Source organism: Ornithorhynchus anatinus, chromosome 14 (genome assembly GCF_004115215.2).
Source record: "Ornithorhynchus anatinus isolate Pmale09 chromosome 14, mOrnAna1.pri.v4, whole genome shotgun sequence".
In the NCBI taxonomy this organism is placed as follows: domain Eukaryota; kingdom Metazoa; phylum Chordata; class Mammalia; order Monotremata; family Ornithorhynchidae; genus Ornithorhynchus; species Ornithorhynchus anatinus.
In genome coordinates, this window is record NC_041741.1 from 22,811,912 (window position 1) to 22,838,059 (window position 26,148).

A 26,148-nucleotide genomic window follows, 5' to 3' on the forward strand; every position below is an offset into this window, starting at 1 on the left:
TACTAAAGAAGATCAAATAATGTGTTTTATTAGTTTATCTACAAAACTAGTGATGCCCTTGTTCTAATGGATTTATTTATTTTTAACAGCAGCATCTAACCAAATCTGAGTGTTAAAAGTTCAGATTTCCTGAAGGAGAAAAGAAACCCCTACAAACCTGAAGGTGAACCAACAAAAAGCTTACTTACCATCTGATTCAGAAGCAGCTCGGATGATCAAATAACTGCTGGGTAAGGGCTGAGTGATGGAACCAACTGCTTCACCTTTCGGACCCTTAAAGGGAACAAAACACACTTGAATTTGAAGCCCTCATGGTTTAATCAAGCTCTAGAACATACGGATATTTAATAACACACAGAAAGAATAAAGCTTTCACAAGAGCTCGACCCTTCTTTGTCAACAATTTTTGGGTGAATGTGGTGGTAATGAGATCTTTTTCAATAAATGATTCAAAGTCGTTTGTGCTTGGTGTTTCAGATGACCTGCTGAAGGCAAGGTTTCATCGTGTAAAGGTTGTGGCTGAGAAAAGTCTTCTAGTCTATAGTGTGCATTATAATGTAAAATGAAGAGGGGACATCTTCTAGTCTCTTGCCCAAATGGAGGAAACTGTGTTGTTCATAAACAAGTTACTCAGCATCACGAGCTCAGTGGTAGGTATCAACTGACACATCTTCCCATAGATTAATAACATTCATTTCGGTACACCCTGCTTGGGTTTTAGATATTTAGCACGGCACAGTGCTATTCTTATTTTCAACTTGGATGCTATTTTGGTGTTTAAAAACACCACTCCCTTCTATGTCTTATACTTGCACAGGATTTGTACCCTTTATTCACCCTACTCTCAGCAGTTATGTGCATAGCCTCAATTTATTTTAATGTCCGTCTCCCCTCTCTAGACTGTAAACTCCTTGTGGCTAGGGAATGTGTCTCCCAACTCTGGGAGACCGTACTCTGCCAAGGGCTTACTATAGTGCTCTGTGCACAATAAGTGCTCAATAAAGATGATTGATTGAATGAGTACAAGTTATATTAATACACTTAGACTAGACTATAGTCCACGAGACCATACAGGAATCATGGATTAGATGATTTGGTTAATATATGCGTATCCTCAGTTTCCAACATAATAACATGCAAAATCTGGATACGTTGCACACTATAACTGCAGAGGCGATTGAGGCTGCGGAAGCCCCGATCGACATTACTGATGAGACTTCCCTCCCCAGACACTAACTTGAAGCCCGGTTTCTCCCCTTTGGCTCCTCTGTTTCAACTCGACTGCTTCTGGAGAAACCCTCATTCAGATGCTACCCTTCTCCGCCTTCCCTTCCCCTCCTGCAAATGCAACCTAGAAGTTGGCTTCTCTGCTTCATCCGAAGGCGGTAGAGAATCGTAGCAACATAGAGGAGGCTGACTCAATTTACCTAAAAATCTCTGCCCCTTCTACCTCACTTTGTTTCTGTGCCACTTTCAGCTGAAATGGAGAAATCTGCGCCCCAGCAGCAGCAGAAGACATTGTCATGGCCGTCACTAAAACTAGGAACTTAGATCCACTTCCAGCTAAGATTTATGGATTAATAAAACCTTGCAACAATTTTCAGGAAAACAGAGAACTGCTAAAAAATGACTGAAGAATATCCAATTACGAGAAATGTTCCAGTATAGATCCCTTTGGTACCTTAGCTTGCTCAAATATGCTATATGAAGTAAAGTAGAATACTGTTGTTCAACCTATATGGGGCTTATTTCTCACTGAATTTTTTTTAAAGTTTTTAGGTTCCAGTCAGCTACTTTTGCAGCTTCCTGCGATGACTAATAACATCACAACTCCTTATTTAATGGTGTGATGATAGGCTTTAAATTACTTCAACCATAATATATAGTTGAATGCTGTTTAAAGTTACCAAATATTACATGGATAGGAATTCCACATTGATTTTCCAAGGGTTCTGAAATAGATTCCGATTTATAACACTTCAGTCTGTGGGAAAGCATACAGCACAATACAGACGGTCACCTTACGGCCAAAGTTCTCAAGGAACACGTTTCAGATGCATTGTTGATTATGTGTATATTCTTGTATACTCTATAGCAGTGCTCTGCACGCAGTAAGCATTTAATGAATACTATTTACTACAAGTGAAGACTCAATACAGCAAGTTTACACATGGCAAAATGTTACTTGGTGATTGTAACAGCTAAAGATAATCCCATTTCTTTTAGTCATTAGAATGCTCACAGGCAGTCACATTCTACACAGTAATAATAATAATAATAATGATGTTGGTATTTGTTAAGCGCTTACTATGTGCCGAGCACTGTTCTAAGTGCTGGGGTAGACACAGGGGAATCAGGTTGTCCCACGTGGGGCTCACAGTCTTAATCCCCATTTTACAGATGAGGTAACTAAGGCACAGAGAAGTGAAGTGACTTGCCCACAGTCACACAGCTGACAAGTGGCAGAGCTGGGATTCGAACCCATGACCTCTGACTCCAAAGCCCGTGCTCTTTCCACTGAGCCACGCTGCTTCTCAGTAATACAGTCTTTAAGCAACTTGAAGGCAGGGCCCATTTCTATCCACTCTATTGTACTCTCCCAAGACCTTAATGTAGTACTCTGCACAAATATGCACTCAATGAAGACCACTGACTGGTTGAAAGTCTCCTAAAATAGAAGAGAATATCTACTCATTTACCTTAACAGCCCAAATCGACTGCTCCAAAGGGTGGAAAAGCTTGAAACAAAAACCATCCTTCTTAGATGGTCGTTCAATGAGTTCACAGGCATTCAGAAGCACGGTCCCCACCCACTGACCGTTTTTGGGGGTTTTGTAAATCAGCAGCACTCCAGGTTTCAACACGCACCATAGCTTGGTCCAGCTCTTTAGAGTTCCACGAATCTGGAAAAAGGGAAATGAGCTGTAAGGAATGTGGACATTTTTCAGTATTTCAATGAGAAATACTAGGAAGAAACAAACTGATGATGAAATTAGGTAATTAAATTCGAGATTTTTTTTTAGAACAGGAAAAGGCACAATAGCATCCTGTGATTCCATGGGGTAAAACTCGTACCTAAGGCAGTTGTGGTTTACTGTCCATCAAGTGCTACGCCTAAGCAGAGTTTGATGAGTTCAAATTATACTATAAATGAGAAAAAGTGCCTCAGTGGTTATACAGTGCCTGGCAAGTGCTTAACAAGTACCATTAAAGAAAAACAAAACAAAAAACTATTTTTGTCATTAGCATTGCACACTGTAAGGAACAGTCTCTAAACACATTGAATTACACACGGGATTTTTAATCTCCATTCGGATTCTTTTTAAACTGCTCTGACACTAAAATGAGGATGAATAAATTCATTTCTTATACACAATACATGGTGTAAGTGATGAAACTTGAGTAACCGGAAGAAGATATTTTATCACAAAAAGGTGAGTTAGAGAAAATCTTCAACAACATATGATAATGTCCTGGTCTGTTACTTTTTACTTAATTTTTATTTTACTTTTTATTATAAAGAGAATACACAGGTGTTTTTATACAATATATTACAACTCACTGGTGTGTTCTCTTTGGAATTTCTGTATCATTTGATATGTTACATATAAAATTCACTACAAACAACATATAAATCAGCAGCCTCTTCACTTGATTGTTGTTTGTATTCTACAGTGACACTCAAAGGAATAATAATGGCTAGCAGTACTGAGAACACCCTCTGGCCCATTGAGAGCGGAACATCGAGGCCTCTGGGATACAATTAATAGCCTCTCGCCCACTGGAAAAAAACAACCATCCTCTAGGACTTTTAGCTTAACTATTCTGGTAGGTAAACAGCAAGCAGCTGTTAGAGCTCCATATCTAGTTTCATGCACAAATTCTGACCTTCAACCAATCAGCCATAACAATAACGGCAGGGTCTGTGATTGTACTGAGCAATTCTTTTGTGGCTCTCTTCTTTTCTTCTCTATAATTTTTCTTCTGCACCTGTTTCCCAAAAAGAACATGGAAAGGACATTGGAACAAATGAAAGCTTCAAAACTGGTAGGAAAACATCAAAATAGCCACAAAAAACCACAGGAAAATATGAAGCATCATGTTCTCAACCCCTCAGAGCTAAAATGGGGAAGGCAAGGAAAAAAATATTAGCATATTCATTCTGAAAGAGTCAAGATTTTACTTTGTCACTTCTGAGGTGAGAAAATAAAAGAAAATTAGGGTCAATCCATTAATTCAGACCAAGCTTTTCTTATGATCCTTCAGCTTTGGAAATTTTTACCACTGTATCTGAATTTTCCCCAGATTTGTTCACTCTTTCATACGATTAATGTTGGCAACAAGCATCAGTAACAATGTGATTTAGTTTCCTACTGCTGTTTTTATCCTTCACATATCTATTCTTATTCTTGTTCCTATTTGATGCTTCTAATTCATGTCTGCTTGTCTCATCCACTTGACTGAAAACTCCTTGAAGGTCTTTTACTCTATGATCCCAAGTGCCTAGTACAGTGCTGAATTAATACTAATCACGGTGATGAAGTATTGATACCCCATTACCTGATTTATTCATTTTTTATGTATTATGTACATGTATAATTATGTATTTATCATAATTTGCATGTGCTTTACTGTAAAATGGTGATTAAATTTCTATTCTCCCTTCCTCTTGGTCTGTTAGCCCCATGTGGGATAGGGATTATGTCCCACCTGATTAACTTCTATCTACCTCAGTGCTTAGTTCAGTACTTGGCACAGAGCAAACACTTAACAAACATCATAATTACTGCTGTTATTTTAATTTGTACATGAGTAAACAGATTCATATTCCTTAGAGATCAGGTTTAACAAAAGTGGCATCTGAGAGCACTGTTTGGCTTGTGGTTTTCTGCCCTTTTAAATAAAATCGAAATCAGCTACCTTATCACACTTTATGGTTAATGTACCGCAGACTAAGATAATTCACTCAGAGAAATGTCCAAAAAATACTAAAATGCTACAATTAATGGCGTGAATAATGTTCTCATTCCTAATCCACTGTGTTAGGTGCTCAAAAAGTGCTACCATATTTTCCCCACTTTAAAGAACAGACAATACCCAAAGAAATAACATCTAGACCCCAATTTTCTTAAAGGACAAATGTGCTTGCTCCCTGATACTCTGAAATGGCTTTCCTGGAGCAAGAGCTGTAGTAAACATTTGTCTCTTCACTCTCCACGACCCAAGGGCCTGCATTTACCTTAGCAATTAATAAACGGAACCACTGAGAAGCAGCATGGCCTCGTGGAAGAACATGGGCCTGGGAGTCAGAGGACCTGGATTCTAATCCTGACTCTGCCAATTGCTTGCTATATGACCTTCAGCAAGTCATTTAACTTCTCCATACTTCAGTTTCCTCAACGGTAAAATGGGGATTAAATCCTACCTCCCTTCTACCTTATACTGTGAGCCCCATGTGGGAGGGGGACTGTATCCAACCTGGTGAACTTGAATCTTTCAGCACTTAGAATAGCGCTTGACGCATAGTAAGTGCTTAATAATAATACTAATAGTAGGTTCATCATTTTTCCTTTGGCCACATATTGAGCAAAGCTCTTCACTCTATATTGTAAGTTCCTCCATTAGGCTATAAACTCCTTGAAGGCAGTGATCATGTCTACCAACTCGACTGCATTTTACTCTCTCAAATGCTGAGTACAGTGTTCTGCAAACAGTGAACAGTGACTGAATACCATCGATTGATTCTATCAATAAGACTAGTCACTGCCTCAAACCATGTTCTGATTTCCTAATCACTAAAACTTTTAGACTTCTAGAAGATAGAATTGGAAATCTGGGAAAGATATTTAAGTCTAATGGGAAGGCAATGGGGAAATACGATTTCTAGTACCGGCTCTCCACTTAGTCGATGTATTATCATGAGCAAGTGGCTAACTTCTCTATGCTTCGGTATCCCCATAAGATCCTATCTTATCCTATTTTCCCCTCATGTGGAATAATGGAATATGGTAAAGTACTAGATCAATGGATTTAGAGTTCTGGGCAAAATGTACTAAATAACTCCAAGTTATTGTTCTTACTAATGAGAGTAAGGAAGTAACAAAAATATTTGCTAATCTGTTACTAGTCTTCTCGCTAGTGCTTCTCATTAAAAACCTAGAGTTATGAAGATGACCCACCAACACTTCATGCTATACAAGCCTAAACCACTTAGAAAAAATGCCTTCCAGGCGATCAGGGATGGGAAGAAGTAGTAAAATAGTAAAGCTTAGGTCCTCTTTACTTCAGCTTCCAGTAATCCATTCCTTCGGAGGGTCTAACATCAATCTTCACCTTTTAACAGAACAAGGTTACACCCAGCTATCTTCTCACACAATCAACTTCTAGCTCTCAGAGGGATTCTAAGGGTGTGCTACTTACCAGACATATACAAAAGGCTATCTTTAGACAATCAGGTAATATCAATTTGTGGCTTTGGGGGAAGAATTTACTTTCCGGGATTATTTTAAAACTGACTCACCTTAAGAGATTCCTTTTTTGTAAGCTTGCTTGAAGATGAAATGTCCTTCTCTGAGCCATTGTAGAGCTTGGATTCAGACTGTAATTATATTAAAATATTCAGAAGACTAATGGTGCTTAAAATACTCACCAAGACACGAGGAGGCTTTATGTTATTTGATGAGATTATCAACCAGTAAAGCTAAACTGTATGTTGCTGACACCTTCTAAAATTACATTTGACTTCAAAAAACTGGGTAAATGGTCTGAAAATTAGGCTTTTCGGTTTAATGTCCACAGTCATAGTTGGAGGGAGATTTCTTTGGCTGAGGACAGGCTCCATATATTTTGGTTAGTTTACTGATATAGGAAACTCTTAGGAAAACATTAATAGTGTGGCCTAGTGGATAGAGCATGAGCTTGAGAGTCAGAAGGACCTGGGTCCTAATCCTAGCTCTGCCACTTGTCTGCTGAGTGACCTTGGGCAAGTCACTTCACTTCTCTGGGCCTCAGTTACCTCACCTGTAAAATAGGGATCAAAGCAGCGTGGAGATTGAGAAACAGCATGGCTTAGTGGAAAGAGCAAGGGCTTGGGAGTCAGAGGTCACGATTCTAATCCCGGCTCCACCATTTGTCAGCTGTGTGACTTGGGGCAAGTCACTTAGCTTCTCTGTACCTCAGTTACCTCATCTGTAAAATGGGGATTAAGACCGTGAGCCCCACGGGGGACAACCTGCTTACCTTATACCTACCCCAGCGCTTTGACAGAGCTTGGTACATAGTAAGCGCTTAACAAATACCATCATTAATATTATTATTAAGTACTTGGGAAAGTACCACACAACAATAAACAGTGGCATTCACTGCCCAAAATGATCTTACAGCCTTGGGAGGGGGGTGGGGGGGGGCGGGGAAACAGACATCAGTACAAATAAAATTACAGATTTATATGTAAGCGCTGTGGGCTAGGGAGGCTCGGGCATTTTCCTGGAGGAAAGAGGCTTTGCAAGCCCCAGCTCTGACAGCCACAACTGATGGACAGCCAGAGCTGGGAGTACCCATGAGCGCCAGGGCCACAAAGAGGAGTTAGTGTGCTGCCTCTACTGCCGTGAGAAAACCCACCTAGATTCCAGCTCACAAGGACTGCCCCAAAACAACTCCTCGGGGTCTGGGAGACTCTGAGGGCAGTCACCAACACAAAGCCTGGCCTCAGGGGCCCCAAACTATAGGATGATGATGGTGTTTGTTAAGCACTTACTATGTGCCAAGCACTGTTCTAAGCACTGGGGGCGGGGGGGAATACGAGGTAAGCAGGTTGTCCCACATGGGACTCACAGTCTTAATCCCCAATTTACCAGTGAGGGAACTGAGGCACAGAGAAGTTAAGTGACTTACCCAAAGTCACACAGGTGACAAGTGGTGGAGTCGGGATTAGAACCCATGACCTCCGACTCTCAAGCCCGTGCTCTTACCGGTTCTGCTACCTGAAGCACTGGGGAGCCCATCTATCCATCTGGCCCATTTCTATGCCCCATCCTCCTTTCTTGGCCCTCCCCCAACCTTCTCCCTACAGTTCCAGGAGACCGTGAACCCGAATATCACCATCTCTGCTACTTGGAAGGACAGAAACTCCATAGCACTGGTCTACTATCTTCCTGCTCTCGGAGCACTGTAGCTTAGGGTGGCTAAGAAGCCACCTCCTCCACAACACCCACCATCTCATAACTGTCAGGACACCTTGAGGAAGGTCACTGATGTTCCCCTCAGCAGCAGAAACTCTGTTCTACCACCTCCCCTCCTGACCACTGGACCAATTCTGGTCCTACCTAGAGAATGATTACAAGAACGCCCCGCTTCTCTGCTGATCACTTAAAGCTTCGTGGCAAAAAAATACTGTCCTGTGCGCTTCCATCCTGTGGTACCCCCAAACTGCAGGAAGGACCCTCTTGGCAGCTCTGGTTGTATAACAGTAATTGGGAACAATGGTGTACTGACCTTGCTTTTTGAGATAGTATGCGATGAATCTTCCTTATTCTGCAGGGCATCATCCTTCCCTCTGTCAAAACCTTCAAAAGAAGTTGACAGTAACTGCAAGTTACACTTTGAATTCTGTGCTTGAGGAGGGGGCTGGGTGACTGGGTTATACAACAAGACCGGGCCAACATACACATTTTTACACCTTGTTTTATAAAATATTTTGTAGCATATACTTGCCAACTTACCTAAAATCCTCAGTCTCATGACAAGAAAGAGGATAAAAATACATTTTCAAAACAACCATTTTTCAGCCTAAGGCCAGAAAAATTTCCATTTTAGTTTCAGGATTTACATCACAGACTATTCAATACCACCTTGGAATACTTGGGACATCGGACGCTTTAGATTTTAACAAAACTGCTCTAAATTAAGCAAAAAATATTTAAATTATTCACAGGACCAAAAATAAGCTACCTGAAATATTTCTAGATACCCGACTGCGCATTCTAATATTTTTCCCCACTCTTTCCTACTCACCCCACAACTCTCCTATGTCTCCGGCCAAAATTCTTCAGAGACAGAGCTACGAATGAACTTACAACCAATAAAGGTGGTTTCATAGTCCCAAATGAGTGATCTTTGGCTTCAAGTGCCTGCTTCCCCAGAAGTTTGATTAAATTTTTTAAATGACAGCATTTAAAATCCTGGAAGCAGCCAGGAGGTGAGCTAGGCACATTCATTTTCTTTTCGATCTCCTGGGCACAAGTAACCTAGAGCCCTCTGTACCTGCAACCAGAGTTTTGGGAGCCTGGGTATCCTAAAGACCCAACTTTTCCTCACATCAGACTAGCTTCCAGCTAGTCTTCTCTTTGGCCTAGAACCACGCTCCACCCCTGACAGATCACCACTCTTCCCGCCTTCAAAAGCCTCCTAAAATCACATCCCCGAGAGGGCTTCCCTAAGTGCTCATTTAATAATAATCATAATAATAATGGCATTTATTAAGCGTTTACTATGTGCCAGGCACTATACTAAGGACTGGGGTGGGTAGAAGTAAATCAGGTTGGACACAGTCCCTGTCCCATGTGGGGCTCACAATCTTACTCCCTATTTTAACAGATGAAGTAACTGAGGCCTAGAGAAGTGAAGTCACTTGCCCAAGGTCAAACAGCAGACAAGTGGCAGAGCCATTTCCCCTTCCTGTTCTCCCTTCTGTTTTAATAAAATACTTAGTAACAAATACTTGCCATCTTATCTAAAATCCTTGCTCTCAAAACAAAATAAACAAGCTAAATATATAACTATATATTATATATTTATGTGTATATATAATAAAATACATGCACTTGGCTGTGTACCCTTTAAGAATGTTGAGCCCCACAGCACTTAAGTAAATGTCCTTATTTTCTACTGCTTTCCCTATCTGTAATCTATTTATCTGTTTCCTCCCATGGACAGTAAGCTCCTTGGGGGCAGGGATTGCATCTACCAACCCGATTATACTGTCAACCAATTGTGTTTACTGAGTGCTTACTGTGGGCAGAGCTTTCCCAAGTGCTTAGTCAAGAGTTCTAAGCTCAATACCAATCAATAGGATTCACTGAGCACTTACTACATGCAGAGCACTGTATTAAGTGCTTGGGAATGTACAACAGAGTTGGCAGATCCGTCACTTACTATAGGCAGAAGCACTATATTAAGTGCTTGGGAGTATACAATACAAGAGAGTTGGCAGATCCAGTGCCTGATTGATTGACTGACAATCATGTGGACTCTGGAATCTCCTGGGTTGGGCTTTTGTGATGCCAAACACATCTCTTTTGAAGATAGGGCTTTCACAATTCGCTTAGGGGTGTTGGGAAATAAAATGGAAGCCAGAACCATCTGGGCCTGAAGAATCAATCAATAAATCAGTGCTATTTATTGAGTGTTTACTGGATGCAGAGCAGAGTACTGAACTATTGGGAGAGAACAATATTGCAGAGTTGACAGCCCATTCCCTGCCTTTAACAAACTTACTGTCTAGAGAGGGTGACAGTAACTTTGCACCTGTATGTGAGGGGGTGGTGGACCTGAAGGCCCATGGGGAGCCATTCTCTAGCGGGGAAAGATCCCGGAGTCAGCGTCTCCCTGAAGTTGACATTTCACTCAGCGGACCAACAGAGGCCGGCAGCGGGAGATGAGGGAAAAGCATGTGGAGAGGCTAATGGCCACATTTTTGGGCGGTGAACTCTGAACTAGCTCTTGAACAGGACAAAGTGGGCGATTATTGCTCTAATGTCAGAGGCAGCCAGGCTGTTTTGGTCCCTAGCATCAAGAAGCCTGGACTTTAGTTCACATCTGCAAGGAGGGAAATGCTGGGGCTGGTGAAGTTGTCAGGGCTAAGAACCATCCTTTACCAGTAGGGGACCATGTCCAGCAGAAATCCTGAAAAAGAACAGGCTAACAAGGGCAGCAGAAAACCCAGGGGCTACTGAGGCTGGGCTGTGGGGGAAATGTTGGGTTTGAGCTACCTTGGCACTTGCTGGCCATACATGCATCCTACATATAAAAGGTCCTTGTGGGAATTTATTATTATTGTTATATTTGTTATGTGCTTACTATATCCTGTTCTAAACACTGCAGAAGGTACAAATTAATCAAGTTGGACACAGTCTATGTAGAGGGGAAAACAGGCACTGAATCCCCATTTTACATATGAGGAAACTGAAGGACAGAGAAGTTAAGTGACTTGCCCAAGGTCACACAGCAGGCAAATGGCAGACCTGGGACTAAAACCCAGGTCCTCTGACTCCCAGGCCCGTAGTCTTTCCACTGGGCTACGCTGCACTCCTCCCCACCTCCTTACTACTTGCACTAAACAACCCGGCAGAAACGTGACTGACAGAGACGAAAAGTGATATGGAGCTGCAAAAGCCAATGGCAAGTAATCCATTCCTCATCCTGCAGTCTCGGAGCTGAGGTTTGTCCGCCATTCTCGATGGGAGATTCCACTGCCTCATGTACCATGACCGTTCTTCTTCACTGGTTAAGGCACCAATTCACTGGTCTTCCTATTCTTGGGGTGAGTTGGGAGTTGAGGAGTAGCGTGGCCTAGTGGAAAGAGCAGCTGACTGGGAGAGTTCAAGGTCCCAGGTTCAAGGTTGGGGAAATCACAATTTCTCTGTGCCTCAGTTTCCTCATCTTCATGTGAGGAACCTGATTATCTTCTGTCTACCCCGCTGCGGAGCACAGTGCTCGGAACATAGTAAATGCTTAACGAATATCATTATTTGTTCAGAAAGCATCCACTTCCATGGGCAGTTCTGATTTCTGGAAAATCACCCTCTTTTTCCATATGTAGCTTCCAACTAGAGAGAAACTTCAAGCCCTTTCTGGCTCATATTTCCTGTCTCCCTCCTCCGAGATCAAGCCTCTCTGAGTATTCCTTTTCCACACTATCTGGCCCACAAATATTTCAAAAGAATACATTTGGCTTATAAACATCTGAGTGGCTACTGTTGACTTAAGGTGCAAACACTTCCTAAGAGGGGCTGGATCCTTCCAGCCCATTGATTATTGAAGCTGTTCTCCAGAGTTAAAGGCCAGAGTGCATCACTGAAGACTTCATCTCCCCTCCAGTCAGACTGCATTCTTGAAACACTTAGAAGTATATACCAGTTAGTATTTCTTGGGTGCCGTTTCAAAATAAAGGGGTAATGACTTCATCCATTGAAATGAAATTATAAAGCTGAAAAAACAGTTCAATAAGAGCTTATCCCATTTCAGTAAGGATAAAAGCTACGCTTTTGCATCGATCCGACTTTTAACCCCATCCTACGTCTACCTGATTTGACCTCATTTTTCACTTAGCTCGATCTGTATTGGTATCGATTGGTAAGGCCGCATTCTTATTTTATTTATTCCTTACCAAGATCATCATTTGCTTTTCTTCCTGTTTCAGAGGTCTCTTAAGGACTCTGATTTCCTGCACTGTTTGGCTAATAAAATTATACTTATTCCTAATAATGTAAGCAGGGAATGTGTCACACCTCTGTTCTGTACTGCCTGAGGACTTAGAAGAGTTCACTGAACCTAGTGAATGCTTAATAATATAAATATTACTATTACTGTTCTACCAAGAATTACAATCATAGAGGAAGTAGAATGGCGTAGAGCACAGGTCTGAGAGTCAGATGACCAGGGTTCTAATTTTGACTCCAGCTGCCTGCTGTGTGTCCTTGAGCAAGTCACGTAACTTCTCTGTGCCCCAATTGCCTCAATTATAAAAGGGGGATTCATTACCTTTTATTCCTCCTTCTTAAACTGTGAACCCCAAGTGAGACAGGAACTGTGTTTGATTTGATGACTAATAATGATAATAGTATTTATTAAGTGCTTAATATGTGCCGAGCACTGTTCTAACCGCTGAAGTAGATACAAGGTAATCAGGTTGTCCCATGAGGGGCTCACAATCTCCATTTTACAGATGAGGTAACTGAAGCCCAGTGAAGTGACTTGCCCAAGGTCACACAGCAGGCAAGAGGCAGAGCCGGGATTAGAACCCACATCCTCTGATTCTCAAGCCCGCGCTCTTGCCACTAGGCCACGCTGATGACTGTATCTACCCCAGCGCCTAGAACAGTGCTTGTCACATAAGTGCTTTACAAATATCATTAAATAAATTATGTCCAATAACTGTCTGAACAATCAGAGGCTTTTATCAGTTCATTGTAAAGGTTTATTTATTCGCTGTCTTAGTTGACAGAAATACAGGTTATCCTTTCCAAAGCTGTCCACTGCTAACAGGCCAACCCTTTAACACTAAAAGTCAAGGTAAATAGAAACTTAAAGCCTAGTTCAACGCAAAGCCTAGTTCAAGTCAGTAGGTTTAAACAAAGTTCAGCAAGCTGAATGAACAGAATGTTGGTAACAGATGAAACCTGTGGAGAAATATTTTTCTAAAAAAAAAGTTTAGCTTCCCCACTCCTCATCCACCTCCACATCAGAAAGAAACTCCTTACCACTGGCTTTAAAGCACTCAATCAGCTTGTCCCCTCCTTCCTCACCTTGCTGATCTTCTACTGCAGCCCAACCTGCACACTTTGCTCCTCTAATACCAGTTTACTCGCTATGCCTCTATCTCATACATCCCTCCGTGATGCCCTTTCCCACATCATCCTGTGACCTGGAATTCCCTTCCCATCTACATATGCCAGACCACCATTCTCCCCACCATCAAAGTTTTAATTGTTTATTTATGCAATTCCTTTAGCATTTACTATGTGTCCTGTTCCTATTGCTGGGGTAGATTCAAGTTAACCAGGTAGGACCCAATCCTCGTCCTGCATGGGGCTCACAATCTAAATAAGAAGGAGAATAGGTTTTGAATCCCCATTTTAGGGTTGAGCCACAGAGAAGTTAAGTGACTTGTCCAAGGTCAAACAGCAGGCAACTGGCAGAGATGGAATTAGAACCCAGGTCCTCTACCTCCCAACTCTGTGCTCTTTCCCGTAGGCCATGATTCCCCTGAATAATCCCTCTTTTCCCCAACTCTTCCCTTCTGCACTGTCTACGCACTTGACTCTGTACACTTCTAAGCATTCTATGCAATCACCCCAAGCTCAGTCCCATGGCACTTTTATACATATCTGTAATTACTCAGGATAGAGCACGGGTCTGAGAGTCAGAAAGTCATAGGTTCTAATCCTGGCTCCGCCACTTGTCTGCTGTGTGACCCTGTGCAAATCGCTTCACTTCTCTGTACCTCAGTTACCTCATTTGTAAAATGGGGATTGAGACTGTGAGCCCCACATAGGACAAGGACTGTGTCCAACTTGATTTGCTTGTATCCACCGCAGCGCTTAGTACAGCCCCTGGAACAAAGTAAGCGCTTAAGATACCATTATTATTATTATATTAATGACTGAATCCCTCTCTAGTTTGGAAAGTCCTCATGGACAGGGAACCGTGTTTACCAACTTTACTGTTTTGTACTCTCCCAAGTGCTTAATCCAGTGCTCTGCACACATTAAGCCATCAATAGATACCACTGAGATTGAAACCAACCCCAATCATATAAAAGCCCTACAAAAAAAAACTAGTACCTATACAGCTAAAAATAAAAATTAAAGAAGATGTCCAAAAGTAGGTCTAATCATGTAGCTGACAGTCCACATTTTATCATCAAATGTTATTTGTTAAAAACCACATTGTCCCTGATCATGGACACACCATTCAATCAAACAATGGTATTTATTGAGTGCTTACTATGTGCAGAGCACTCTAATAAGCACTTGGGAGAGTACAGTACACCATAATTAGCAAGATGGGTTCCCTGCTCATAATGAGCTTACCTGATACTTAGCCTCTAAGCCTCCAAGCAACAATAGTGGGAAGGCTACACATGGGCACGAACTTCCAAGTAGCTTTACTGGACTAAGGGACACTTCTCTGAAACGCTCCCTACTAGGCAGATGTCAAGACCGGGTACCGGGGGTGGGCGAGATGACATCAGAAAAGATTAGTCGGATTTTGAACGAAATGCAACAAAGAAAGAAATGAACATCACCCTGAAGCTCCCAATGATAACTGTTAAAAGGAGGCCTATAAAAACCTGCGGTCGTTCTGCCGAGTGAGATAGGAAACGCATACCTGCTCTGGAGCTGCAAGGCCTGAAATGGACTACTCGACACACCCATGAGATTTTCCTCAAAAGAGGGAATGCTGAAGAATAGCCACACATTTAGGATGTCAGCACGGCCACCATCTTCAAAAAGAGAGGTTAAAAGAAGGGGACTGTAAACTACTGAAATGTTTCCTTAATTTCCATCGCCATGCAACATTCCAGATGACTCCTTCTCGACAGAAGAACGTAGTTAATCTTGCATTTCCTGAATCACAAAGTTGCTGTAGTCAACAGATTGTGAGCACTTTGTAGGACAGAGATCACAAATGAATTCCACTTACTTTCACTTGTTTTTTATTGACCAACTGCTCAGTTATAAAGCAAGTGCTCAAATAATAATAATAATAATGGTATTTGCTAAGCACTTACTATGTGCTGAGCACTGTTCTAAGCACTGGGGCAGATACAGGGTAATCAGATTGTCCCACGTGGGGCTCACATTTTTTAACCCCATTTTTACAGATGAGGCAACTGAGGCATACAGAAGTTAAGTGACTTGCCCAAGGTCACACAGCAGACATGTGGCAGAGCCGGGATTAGAACCCATGACCTCTGACTTCCAAGCCCGTGCTCTTTCCACTAAGCCACCACTGTAATCCAAATGCAGTAGCGAATGCGTGAGAGGCAGCATGAGAGGCAGCATGGTTTGGTGGAGAGACTACATATCTGGGAGTCAGAAGGATCTGGGTTCTAATCTCCACCACTTCTCTGCTGTCTGACCTTGAGCAACTCACTCAACTTCTCTGTTTCTCAGTTACCTCATCTGTGAAAAGGGGGTAAAGAGTGTGAGCCCCTTGTGGGACACGGACTGTGTCCAAGCTGATTAACTTGTATCTACCCCAGGGATTAGAACAGTGCTTGGAACATAGTTAAGCACTTAAATACCATTAAAGAATATAACAGGCACGATCTTTGCAAACTGGTAGCAATAGGAAGAACATCTTAGCTCAGTGGAAAGAGCCTGGCTTTGGAGTCAGAGGTCATGGGTTCAATTCCCAGCTCTGCCACTTGTCAGTTGTGTGACTGTGGGCAAGTCACTTAACTTCTCTGTGCCTCAGTTACCTCATCTGCAAAATAGCGATTAACTGTGAGCCTCACGTGGGACAACCTGATTACCCTGTATCTACCCCAGTGCTTAGAACAGTGCTCTGTACTTACATAGTAAGCGCTTAACAAATACCAACATTATTATTATTATTATGGAATGTGTCCACCAACTCTGTTGCATTATATTCTCCCAAGTACTCTGGATACAGTAAGCACTCAATAAGTACCACTTACTGACTGAGTGATTGATTGACACAACCCAAACCTCTTTACTGAATTTACAAAAGCAATCTTGGATGTCCTGAAAAGTTCACTAAGATTCTAAGGTTAACACATGGTGGGTTATGATCATTTCAGAGGGAGCTGAAGGTTTCCCATTCCCATCTGAGCAAAGTTGGGCACAGGGCAAGAACTATACAACCCTGCAGGTCTTTGGGAGCCCTGAAAATGGTGCCTGATAAGCTTCCCCGCCCATGTGAAGCTCGATAAACTTTGAAGACACATTCTAAAAGAGTCTTTGAGACCCTCAGAAACACCTGAATGCTGATGACTTGCTTTTTGGGCATGGGTAGAAGGTGACTTTGAGATGATTGTGACTTGCTCCCCCAAGTCAGAAGAGCATTACTGAAGAAGAGAAGCCCAGAGAAAACCGAGGTCATGTATGATTTCACACCTGGAAAGCTCTTCCCAAACAAGTGCATCAACAACGTGAGTCACAAGGCCGAATATGGCTGATGCGACAGCACACTCTGTAGGAAAATGATTCGGGAGAAAACGGGCTTGTATTTTGGGAAATGGGCAGAGTTTACTGATAACGAAGCATCAAACTTCATACCAAAGTGAAGGCCTAGAAACCCGTAGTGGTGTTTATTATTATTACTAGCAATAATAATAATATGTATAGTAATAATGGTACTTGTTAAGCGCTTACTGTGTGCCAAGCACTTTTCTAAATGCTGGAGTAGATACAAGTTATTCATTTTGGACACAGTCATCGTACCGCATGGGCTCACGCTCTTAATCCCCATTTTACAGTTGAGATAACTGAGGCTCAGAAAAGTGACGTGACTTGCCCAAGGCCACACAGCAGATATATGGCGGAGTCAGGATTAGAACCCAGATCCTTCTGACTCCCAGGGGCAGAATCTATCCAGCCGCCTACGGAACTGTGACGGACACGTGGCTACCAGGAGGACGCTTCCAGATTGTTGAGCAATTTCCCCAGCGTCCCCAACGAACCATGCTTAATGTCCACCTGCAGGGCGAGCTCAATGAGAGGGAGAGCCTAGAGAGGAGCCAACATACCAGCACTGAAGCCGTCCTCTGAACGACACGGATTCCCTGGACAGAATATGTGAGAGCAACAAGAAGCAAGAGACAGACCCTCAAGCCTTCCTGCCAGGTGACCTGAAGGGAGCCCCCACCATTTTCAAATGCAGTGGACTTTTAGGAGACAGCAACTCAGAGAGATCAGCCTACGCAGCCGTCAAGGGAGAGGCTGCTGTCTCTGAGCAGAGGCTTCAGGAGTTATTTCGAATTGACTGAGTAAACAACTGTGGGCAATTTTAGGGTAAACAACCTTGGTCCGGGAACAAACCCCTCATCTATAGTGTTCCGATGAGAAAATTGGTTCTGACATGTTTCAACTTGACTCACTATTGGGGAAACAATTGTTGTGCCAATCCAAGGACTTTCTCTACATAATAATTAGTACACTGCTCTCAATAGCTTTATTTAATTTCGCAGTTTCTGTGTCACTCAAATTTACGTCTATGGAAAGCTTCCATTAAACTGTGGTTTGAAATACAGTTTGGCAATCCACGGTATAAGCTTTCAACATAAACACCAGAGGCATATTCCTATTTTTTGAACGCTGGAGTAAGAACCAGAAAAATCAGTCAATCAACAGTACTCTGCACACAAGAAGCACTTTAAAAGTCCCATTACTATTAATATTTACTAAGTGTTTACTGGATGAAGGACACCATTAAGTACTTGGAAGAGTATAGTAAAAGCAGAAGACACAATCCCTGCCTTCAAGGAATATTCATTTTAAATGGGAAAGATAAGGGCAGAAACAAATTTAACTAGTGGGAACAAGAAAAAGTAAGCCACTATAACTGGTGTTAAAAGGAATATAAAAGAATAAATAGAAAAAGTAAATGTGTCTGTCAAAATAAACGTGAAATGCTAAAGGATTAGTGTGCATGTTAAGGGAGGGCATTGGCTGACAATCTGGAAGGGGAAGAATAGTCGGAGAACATTTCTTTGAGGAAAGGGTTTTTCAAGAGGGCTTTGAGGTTGGGGAGAGGCATAGTCTGGGAGATTTGAAATGGTGAGGGGAAGTCCCAGGTAGGAGGAAGTGCAAGAACAAGGGGTGGGAAGTGAAGGAGTGGAAAGGTTAGCTTTGGAAGAATGGGAGGTGGAGAGAACGTGCAGGGGTAACACAGGCTTCTTTGGGGATGAAAAATGAGGTTTCCAGAGATCAAAAGAACAGCTGGTTCCCAATTTCTGATCGGAGAGTGGATCTAGAGAAATAACAGGGTAGAGCAAAAAGTCTCCCTATGGCACTCTCAATATAGGACCCCAGTATCGCCTCCAGTTTTTTCCCATTACAGCAAGGGAAAGTTGAAGAGAACCTCATCTGGACACATCTCCCAAAAGATGCATTATATGGAAAGTTGTATGCCTCTGTATATGTCTTATTAATAATAATGGTATTTGTTAAGTGCTTACGATGTGCCAGGCCCTGTACTAGGCACTGGGGTGGATACAAACAAATCAGGTTTGACACACCTCCTTGTCCCAAGTGGGGCTCACAGTCTCAATCCCCATTTTACAGATGAGGTAATGGGCCCAGGGAAGTGAAAGTGACTTGCCCGAGGTCACACAGCAGACAAGTGGAGGAACCGGGATTAGAACCCAAGACCTTCTGACTCCCAGGCCTCCATTAAGTCATGCTGCCTCTCCCGTTATATTGTAAAATCCTGCATTTATTTTTCAATTTTTTAAAATCCCCTCAGACCCTAATATTCTGCTGGGTACACAGTGGAAGCTATATAAATGTTGACAACTTGGCTGATATCTGTACAGTTGTCAGAAAGACTTAATATTTAATCTCGGGACCATTAGACAGCCCAGGAGAATTCTACACATTAAAAATAGTTTGAATGTACAAGCTAACTGCATTATCATTTGTAGCAGAACACAACGTTTCTAGCATCGGAGTAGAATACGTTAACTCATGGCTTTTCTTTATGATGCTACAAATAACTAATAGGAACATTGCTTTTTTCAGTTAAAAGAGTTTTAACCAAGATGACCTTCGCTGTATTCTAATCCAGGGTTAATTGACATCTTAGCCATTAACTGCTGAATTACAAGGCTTTTTATTGTTGTTCTCACTCCATCCATCTGCGGTGCTCGCAAAGGTATTCTATGGATACCCTTGAACAGAGAGGGTTGGGTAGAAATCGATCATTCTTGCACAATTAAACACCTTTTGAAAGCCTATTTTAGTTCAAATATAACATTCTGCATCTAAAGGAACATTGACCATTACTATATTCTTTCCATCCATCTCACAGATCTTACAGAAGCATTGTATGAAGGTCAAGAAAACCCATCTCATGCAAGAAAGCTACTGACAAAAGACAGAGAGTGGGTCACAGGGAGCAGAACAGCAAGCCTCGTTTTGAACAGAAAATGAGAATTACGCTTTAAATGTCCAAGCAACAAAAATGTCCTAAAAAAACTAGGACTGAGTAAAGTTGGCTACGATCACCACAAGCCCAAGTGAACAAACAACCCACATTCAGCTTTGTGAGAACAAGCTTGTGTGTGCTTCTAGTTGAATGCATTCTACTCTTTCCAACTGAATATAGCTTATACATTTTTTTCCCCAAGTTTGCGTGTACATATAAATTCAGCATTGTGATTTCAGCCTTCAGAAGTGACAATAAAAAGAACAATACTTTCGATGAAACAATTAGATTGGTGACACATTAATTAATCAACAGGAAAAATCTATTTGGAAATACCTCCTATTTTAAGAAACTTAAGCAGATTGTTTTCTAACAAGCAGGACACAAAACAATTCTGAAAGAGCAGATATGAATATATAATCCCTGAACTATGGGACAATTAAAGCATAAAAGAAATACAAGTTTATATTGGAAAAATTTCAAAATCTATACTAAATCATAATCCCAACAAGTCCCCCTCAAAATGATAAACAAAATTTTCACTTTAATCTAATTAACACCACGCTGCCTTAAATGCATCATGCCCGGAAACCTGAACATCCCACTTTTGTCATTTGGACAATACTATAACCTCAAACCCTCTGGTTCACACAGATAACTGAGGTAAAACTGAATCTTTTAGTTGTCCAAATGCACTTTTTAGTCAATCCAGGATTTAAATAAAGGCTAAAACAGGTATTTCAAATGATGTTTACAAAATAAATTCATTGTAGACTAGTACTAGACATTTAATGCATGATGAAGGTAAATTTTACTCATATGAATGCACTTCATTAAGGACTGCTCTAAAAGCAAGTTTAATAGTGGCATTCAATTGCAAAACCTTTACTAAAATGTATTTTTGAAAGTGGAAGTTAGCCTCAAATCTAGAAAGTTCTTCATTTTACAGGAAGGATGGAATAAACAAAGTTTTGCAATAAATATGAAAATGAACGCTTTTTAAACAATCAAAAGCCTTCCTTTAAGCTACAAGTTCCAGTTTCAAAATGTCCATGAATAATAATTCAGTTATGCCAAATATATATGTGCATATCTACATATGTATGTGTGTGTAAATATATATACATAGTATAGCAAGAGAGTGATAATAAAACCTATATCCATTATAATATAATACACGTTCTCACTAAAGCTATTTCCACATTTTTTAAAGGAAAACCACTTGAGAAGGCCAAAATGTCTCTCTCTCTCTAATGAAAAATTCCGCACAGTCGAGAGCAAAAATGGTAGATGAAGCTAACCAACCTGGCAGTGCCGGAGAAAGCTCATTGTATCCTCCAAAGGAAGCATTCCGGACAAGTTTTCGGCCATCATTTCTTGGAGGAAATACAACAGGCGAAACCACAGCGCATGAAGAAAACCTACGTCGCTGTGGACTCTCTTCCTTCATGGTTTAGAAGCTCTGTTTTAGGGACATGCTCACTCAGTCGGCTTGTTAAAACAACAGCACAGCAACAACAGTCTTCTCCCTCACATTCAGTGTTGCAAACCCCACTAGCACAAACAAAGGACAGATGTACGCACAGAAAGGAGAAAGACCAGAGACTGTCAAATCAGCAACAGGGACCAAGATCGGGAAAGGGATGAACTGAAAAGGCTTCAGGTCGTGCTGCTGCGCCTGATTTTTTTTTCGTTTAACGATTAGATAAACTGGAACAGATTTCTCCCTAAATGGTTTTCCTCTCATCGAGCCGGTTCTCAGTGAATTGAGCCGTTCACTGTAAACTACTGCTTCTAGAATACAAGGCAACAGCCATTACTCAGGGATTTGGAATGAAGTCATTTAATTCATTTCTCTGTTTATCAAGAGCCAAAGCTTTTATAAGACCCATTATTTTTCCTAACATTTCCCTCTCTTGTTTCCCTTGCCCACAACCTCCACTCCCTAAATCTGCCTGTTGTGGAAATGGACCTAAAAATGGAAAGGGCTTAATTTTTAGATATGCTGCTCCTGACTTTCAACAAAACTGCTACTTGTCTCAACCGGAATTAGGAATTATTATGGAAAGCTCTGACTTTTAGAATTGTGGCTTGAAGACTTCCGAGAGCCGAAAGTAAACCAGTATTTAAGTTTAATTTTTAACCGGGCATTCGTGGTTCACTACAACTCTAGAGTAACCTAAAATACCCAACTCTGAAGATTTATACAAACTGAGATAATGGTGCACTACACAGGTTTCCTAGAGACAGATCAGACTGAATTGCAGCTCCAAATTATTCACTGCATTTAAGGTTTCTTTCCTAAAAGCATTGACTGTGTTTTTCCCTTAAACATTCTCTTCCTTTATACTTGAAAAAGAAAAAGTCCCCCCCAACTTTTCTTCCTGAAAGGGCAAGAAAGAAGCATGTCTTCCTACTGCAGCAAACTTCTTTTTGAAACCAATGTACAATATCCCGTAAATTATTACAAAAGCAATCTTGCTGAGGGGGTGGGGTGGGGAGAAAAAAATAGAAACCCTGCCTTACTTTCCCCAAATAACTTCTAAAATCCCAAAGAGATAAAATCTAACCGCCTTGCCCTCTGATGAGCTGATCTTACCTGCCGTTAGGTCGCTAAGAGAGCTCAACGGTGTTCTGCGGCTTAGGTGTTCTTGGTTTGATCACAAGCCCCACCCGCTCTCCTTCCGACATAATTAGCAGCTATTCGGTTGGACAGCAACTGATTCAGTTACCACTAGTGAGCTGTTTAGTTTTACATATGACCTCCCTCCCAATAAGTGTCCTTGCTTGCTCAGCATAATATTTTATTGTTGACTCTTACTCCACAGTGTCTCAGGGATGGATGTAATCTTGCCTCATTTTTCTGAGAACTTAAAATATTTTGTTTGGTTTTGTCCCACGTTTTCCTCTTTGTATTGACCAAATGTACTTTAAAGTCAAAGGAGTCATTTCAATAAATCTCCAGTTAAAAGCTGATACCAAATTTTCTTTAGGTCTTTGTCCACACAATGGATGGCAGAATTTTGCTAAACAGTGCAGGCACATAAAAATCTCTTTACAGCTTACAAATATAATAAGGTAATTAACTATTCTTCTGGGTGGTGATTTTGTGCTAAGTTCTGGGGAAAAGGTACGAAGGGGTAGGAAGGGATTGAGGAAGAGTATTTTCACCTAGCTAGGTAGCTGCAGGTAGACAAGCCACAAATCCTGAAGTGATATGACCGAAAGAGATGGACTTTCTATTAAAAAAACCCGACATACGCAGAGCTGATGATGCAAATACACACAACCCATCATTAGAGAATAACGTGGTGGCATTTTCACAAACCAAGGTGCAAATACCTCCCAATAAGAAATACCGTATAGCCGTTTTGCAGCAGCACACTAGACACAATGCCCACAAAAAGCAAAATTTTGCTGGACCTCAAAAAACACCCACTTAGAAATTACTCACGGAAGCAGTCTTGCAATAGGCAGATGTGCCTTCGAACCGGACGACGCTACACTCTAGCTGCATTTTCCCACTAGTTTAAAGTTCAAAGATCATGTCTGCAGGTTCAACTAAGAATCTCTTGATAGGCAGTAATCACTCTGATTGAGCCATTTAACTTTCTGCCTTTCACCATGAAAACTCCGAGTTACCATATTTATCAGTGTATTGTAAATGGCATGTGCTTGTAGAAAGGCCAAGTATAAAAAAAATCCCCTCTACAAAACTATCATAAAAAACAGACATCAAAATTTCCATATCTTTTGCTCTCTTGAGACAGATTTATTTTTTGTCATTTCAATAACTGACCGATGATAGTTTAAACATCATCCTCAATGGTATTTATGGAGTGCTTACTGTGTGCACAGCACTGTACTAAATGCTTGGAAGAGAAAAATCCAGCAGAGTTGGTAGGCAGAACTTACAGTCTAGAGGGAGAGATAGACATTAATATAAATAATTTAGGCTATATAATTGATAATATGAAGGGCAGCATAAAGGTAGCTGGATTATTTACTGTAATCTTTGATTTCCTGGCTCCATCAATAAGGGACTATGGATTCTACAATAAAAAACCGTACCAACTCAGAGACGTCTATTTGTGCTCACAAAAGGTCTGCACCATTTGCAAATCCATACATCAAAACAGATTCTTGCATCTTGGCTGTGTCAAACACATACTCCTGGCAAGGCTCACCAATTGCTAAGCAGATACGTGAACTCCTTTTTGACTCAGATGATCCACTTTTGTGTCTCATTTACTATTTCTGCAGTTCTTCACTTGGAAAGAAGCTTCTTCATTTCACCTGTGTGCAAACGGCTGCCCGATGTTGAAAACAGGATTTTCTGTGCCCTTGAGATAATTATGCTGGAAAGGGCCATTTTAACTTGCAAAATAATAATTGGAGAAACTACCAGTTTCTTTTTAAATTCCATATCATTCAGCATCAGAATTATTCAAATGCCCAGGTGGCTTCAATAACACTAAAATAAAATTCAAGTGTTTCCAAGTAATAGTCACACTAGCAACTTTACACAATTTTGTTGGAAAAATCTTTTCAATAAGTCATGTCCTGATGGTTCTCTACCTTTTAAAACAGTTTACAAACTCATCAATCAGGTATAAATCAAGGCTAGAAAATGGCTTAAGAACTTTAATACAAAAATCACATGAATCCTTATCAAAAACTAAACCTCAGCAGCAAGCGCTCTCATTTCACTGAGTATCTATAGCTCCTTGGCAGCTATAGATAACTGACATCTCCTCTCTCACAAACAGAAGCACCATGGCCTAGTGGACAGAGCACGGATCTGGCAGTCTGAAGGACCTGGGTTCTAATCCCTCCTCCACCACTTGTCTGCTGTGACCTCAGGCAAGTCACTTCACTTCTCTGTGCCTCATTTACCTCATCCATAAAATGGGGAAGAAGACTGGGAGCCCCATGGAGCAGATGGACTGTGTACAATCTGATTAGTTTATATCTACCCCAGAGATTACTACAGTGCCTGAAACATAGTAAACACTTAAATACCATAAAAAAAAAAAGCACCTGTCATCCTTTGGATCCAGCCATCTAAAATATATTTTCAGGTTTCTTGGGGGGAGCAAGTACATTATTAGGGGGAATCTCCCCCAGATCTTTAAGGTATCACACAAGAGTTGAAGGTATCCTGTCTGGCCCTTCCTCTGCAACAGAGTAAAGCATAGCTCTGTGATATCAGTCAATCAGTCAGTGGTATTTGAGTGCTTTCAATGTGCAGAGCACCATACTAAGCGCTCGGGAAAGTATAATACAACAGAATTAGCAGACGGGGTCCCTGCGCTCAACAAGCTTACAGTCTGGAGGGAGAGACAGACAATAAGTAAATATACTACTGAATTTAAAGATTTGAAAGGTGGGGTAAATATCAAATGCCCAGAGGTCACAAATCCAAGAGCACAGATGACACATAAGGGAGAGTGAGCTAGGGAAAAGAGTACTTAATCGGGGAAGGCCTCTTGGAGGAGATGTGACTATAATAATACTATCAAGGTAGAATTATAATGGACCCATGCCAACATGTTTGAGGAGAAAGAGGGCTTGGAAAATTAAGCGTTCTGTGAAGTTTGAAGTGTCGGTGGGACAACCAAGAAGAGATGTCCTGAAGGCAGGAGGAATTGTGAGACTGCACAGAAGGTGAGAGGTTAGGGCCAAAGAGACATAGATTTGGGAATCAGGAGAGACAGTCGCTGAAGCCACGGGAGTGAATGAGCTCACCAGGGGACTGGGTGTAGATGGAGAATAGCTGGGGACCCAAACTGAGTCTTGAGCCACAGAGGCAGAGAGGCAGAGGAGGAGCCAGAAAAAAAGACTGAAAAGGAGCAGCCAGAGAGACAGGAGGAGAACCAGGAGAGGACAGTGTCAGCTAAGTGCAACCTGAGCTAAAGATAAACGTAAAGATTCAACACTCTACAATCAGGCAGATTTGCAAAGCAATTGGCCATGTGCAACTTATTTTAAAAAAGAAAAACATATTTTAAGTAGTGATTTCCAATTAACTTGAATTTAAAGATAGAAACGTTAGGGAAAATATGAATTAATCATTAACATATTGACAGAATGAAAACAGATGATGTTTCAGCCCAGGAACAGGTTATATGGAGAAGTACATTTACAATGGGATTTTACAGAGATGTGATGTGCCTGTTACCCTCAAAGGAGGAATGGCTTTGTTTCATGGAGAGGGATGACAGGAGAAGCTGCCTGGCTCAGTGGAAAGAGCAC

General features: G+C 41.4%; 1 protein-coding gene across 5 annotated transcripts in view; it reads right to left on the bottom strand.

Moving 5' to 3' along the window:
* Positions 1-26,148, bottom strand: part of OSBPL8 (oxysterol binding protein like 8) — a 199,380-nt gene that overhangs the window by 47,928 nt on the left and 125,304 nt on the right. For 4 of the 5 annotated variants that reach the window (XM_029078508.2, XM_029078504.2, XM_029078505.2 and 1 more), the window contains 5 exons: positions 8,494-8,564; positions 6,521-6,598; positions 3,889-3,990; positions 2,700-2,903; positions 189-273 (listed from right to left, as the gene is read on the bottom strand). In XM_029078508.2, the coding sequence (XP_028934341.1) occupies positions 189-273; positions 2,700-2,903; positions 3,889-3,990; positions 6,521-6,598; positions 8,494-8,564 (540 nt within the window). Of the gene's footprint in view, positions 1-188; positions 274-2,699; positions 2,904-3,888; positions 3,991-6,520; positions 6,599-8,493; positions 8,565-21,198; positions 21,356-26,148 lie in introns of those variants that run through there. The other variant, XM_029078507.2, reaches the window with a different exon arrangement.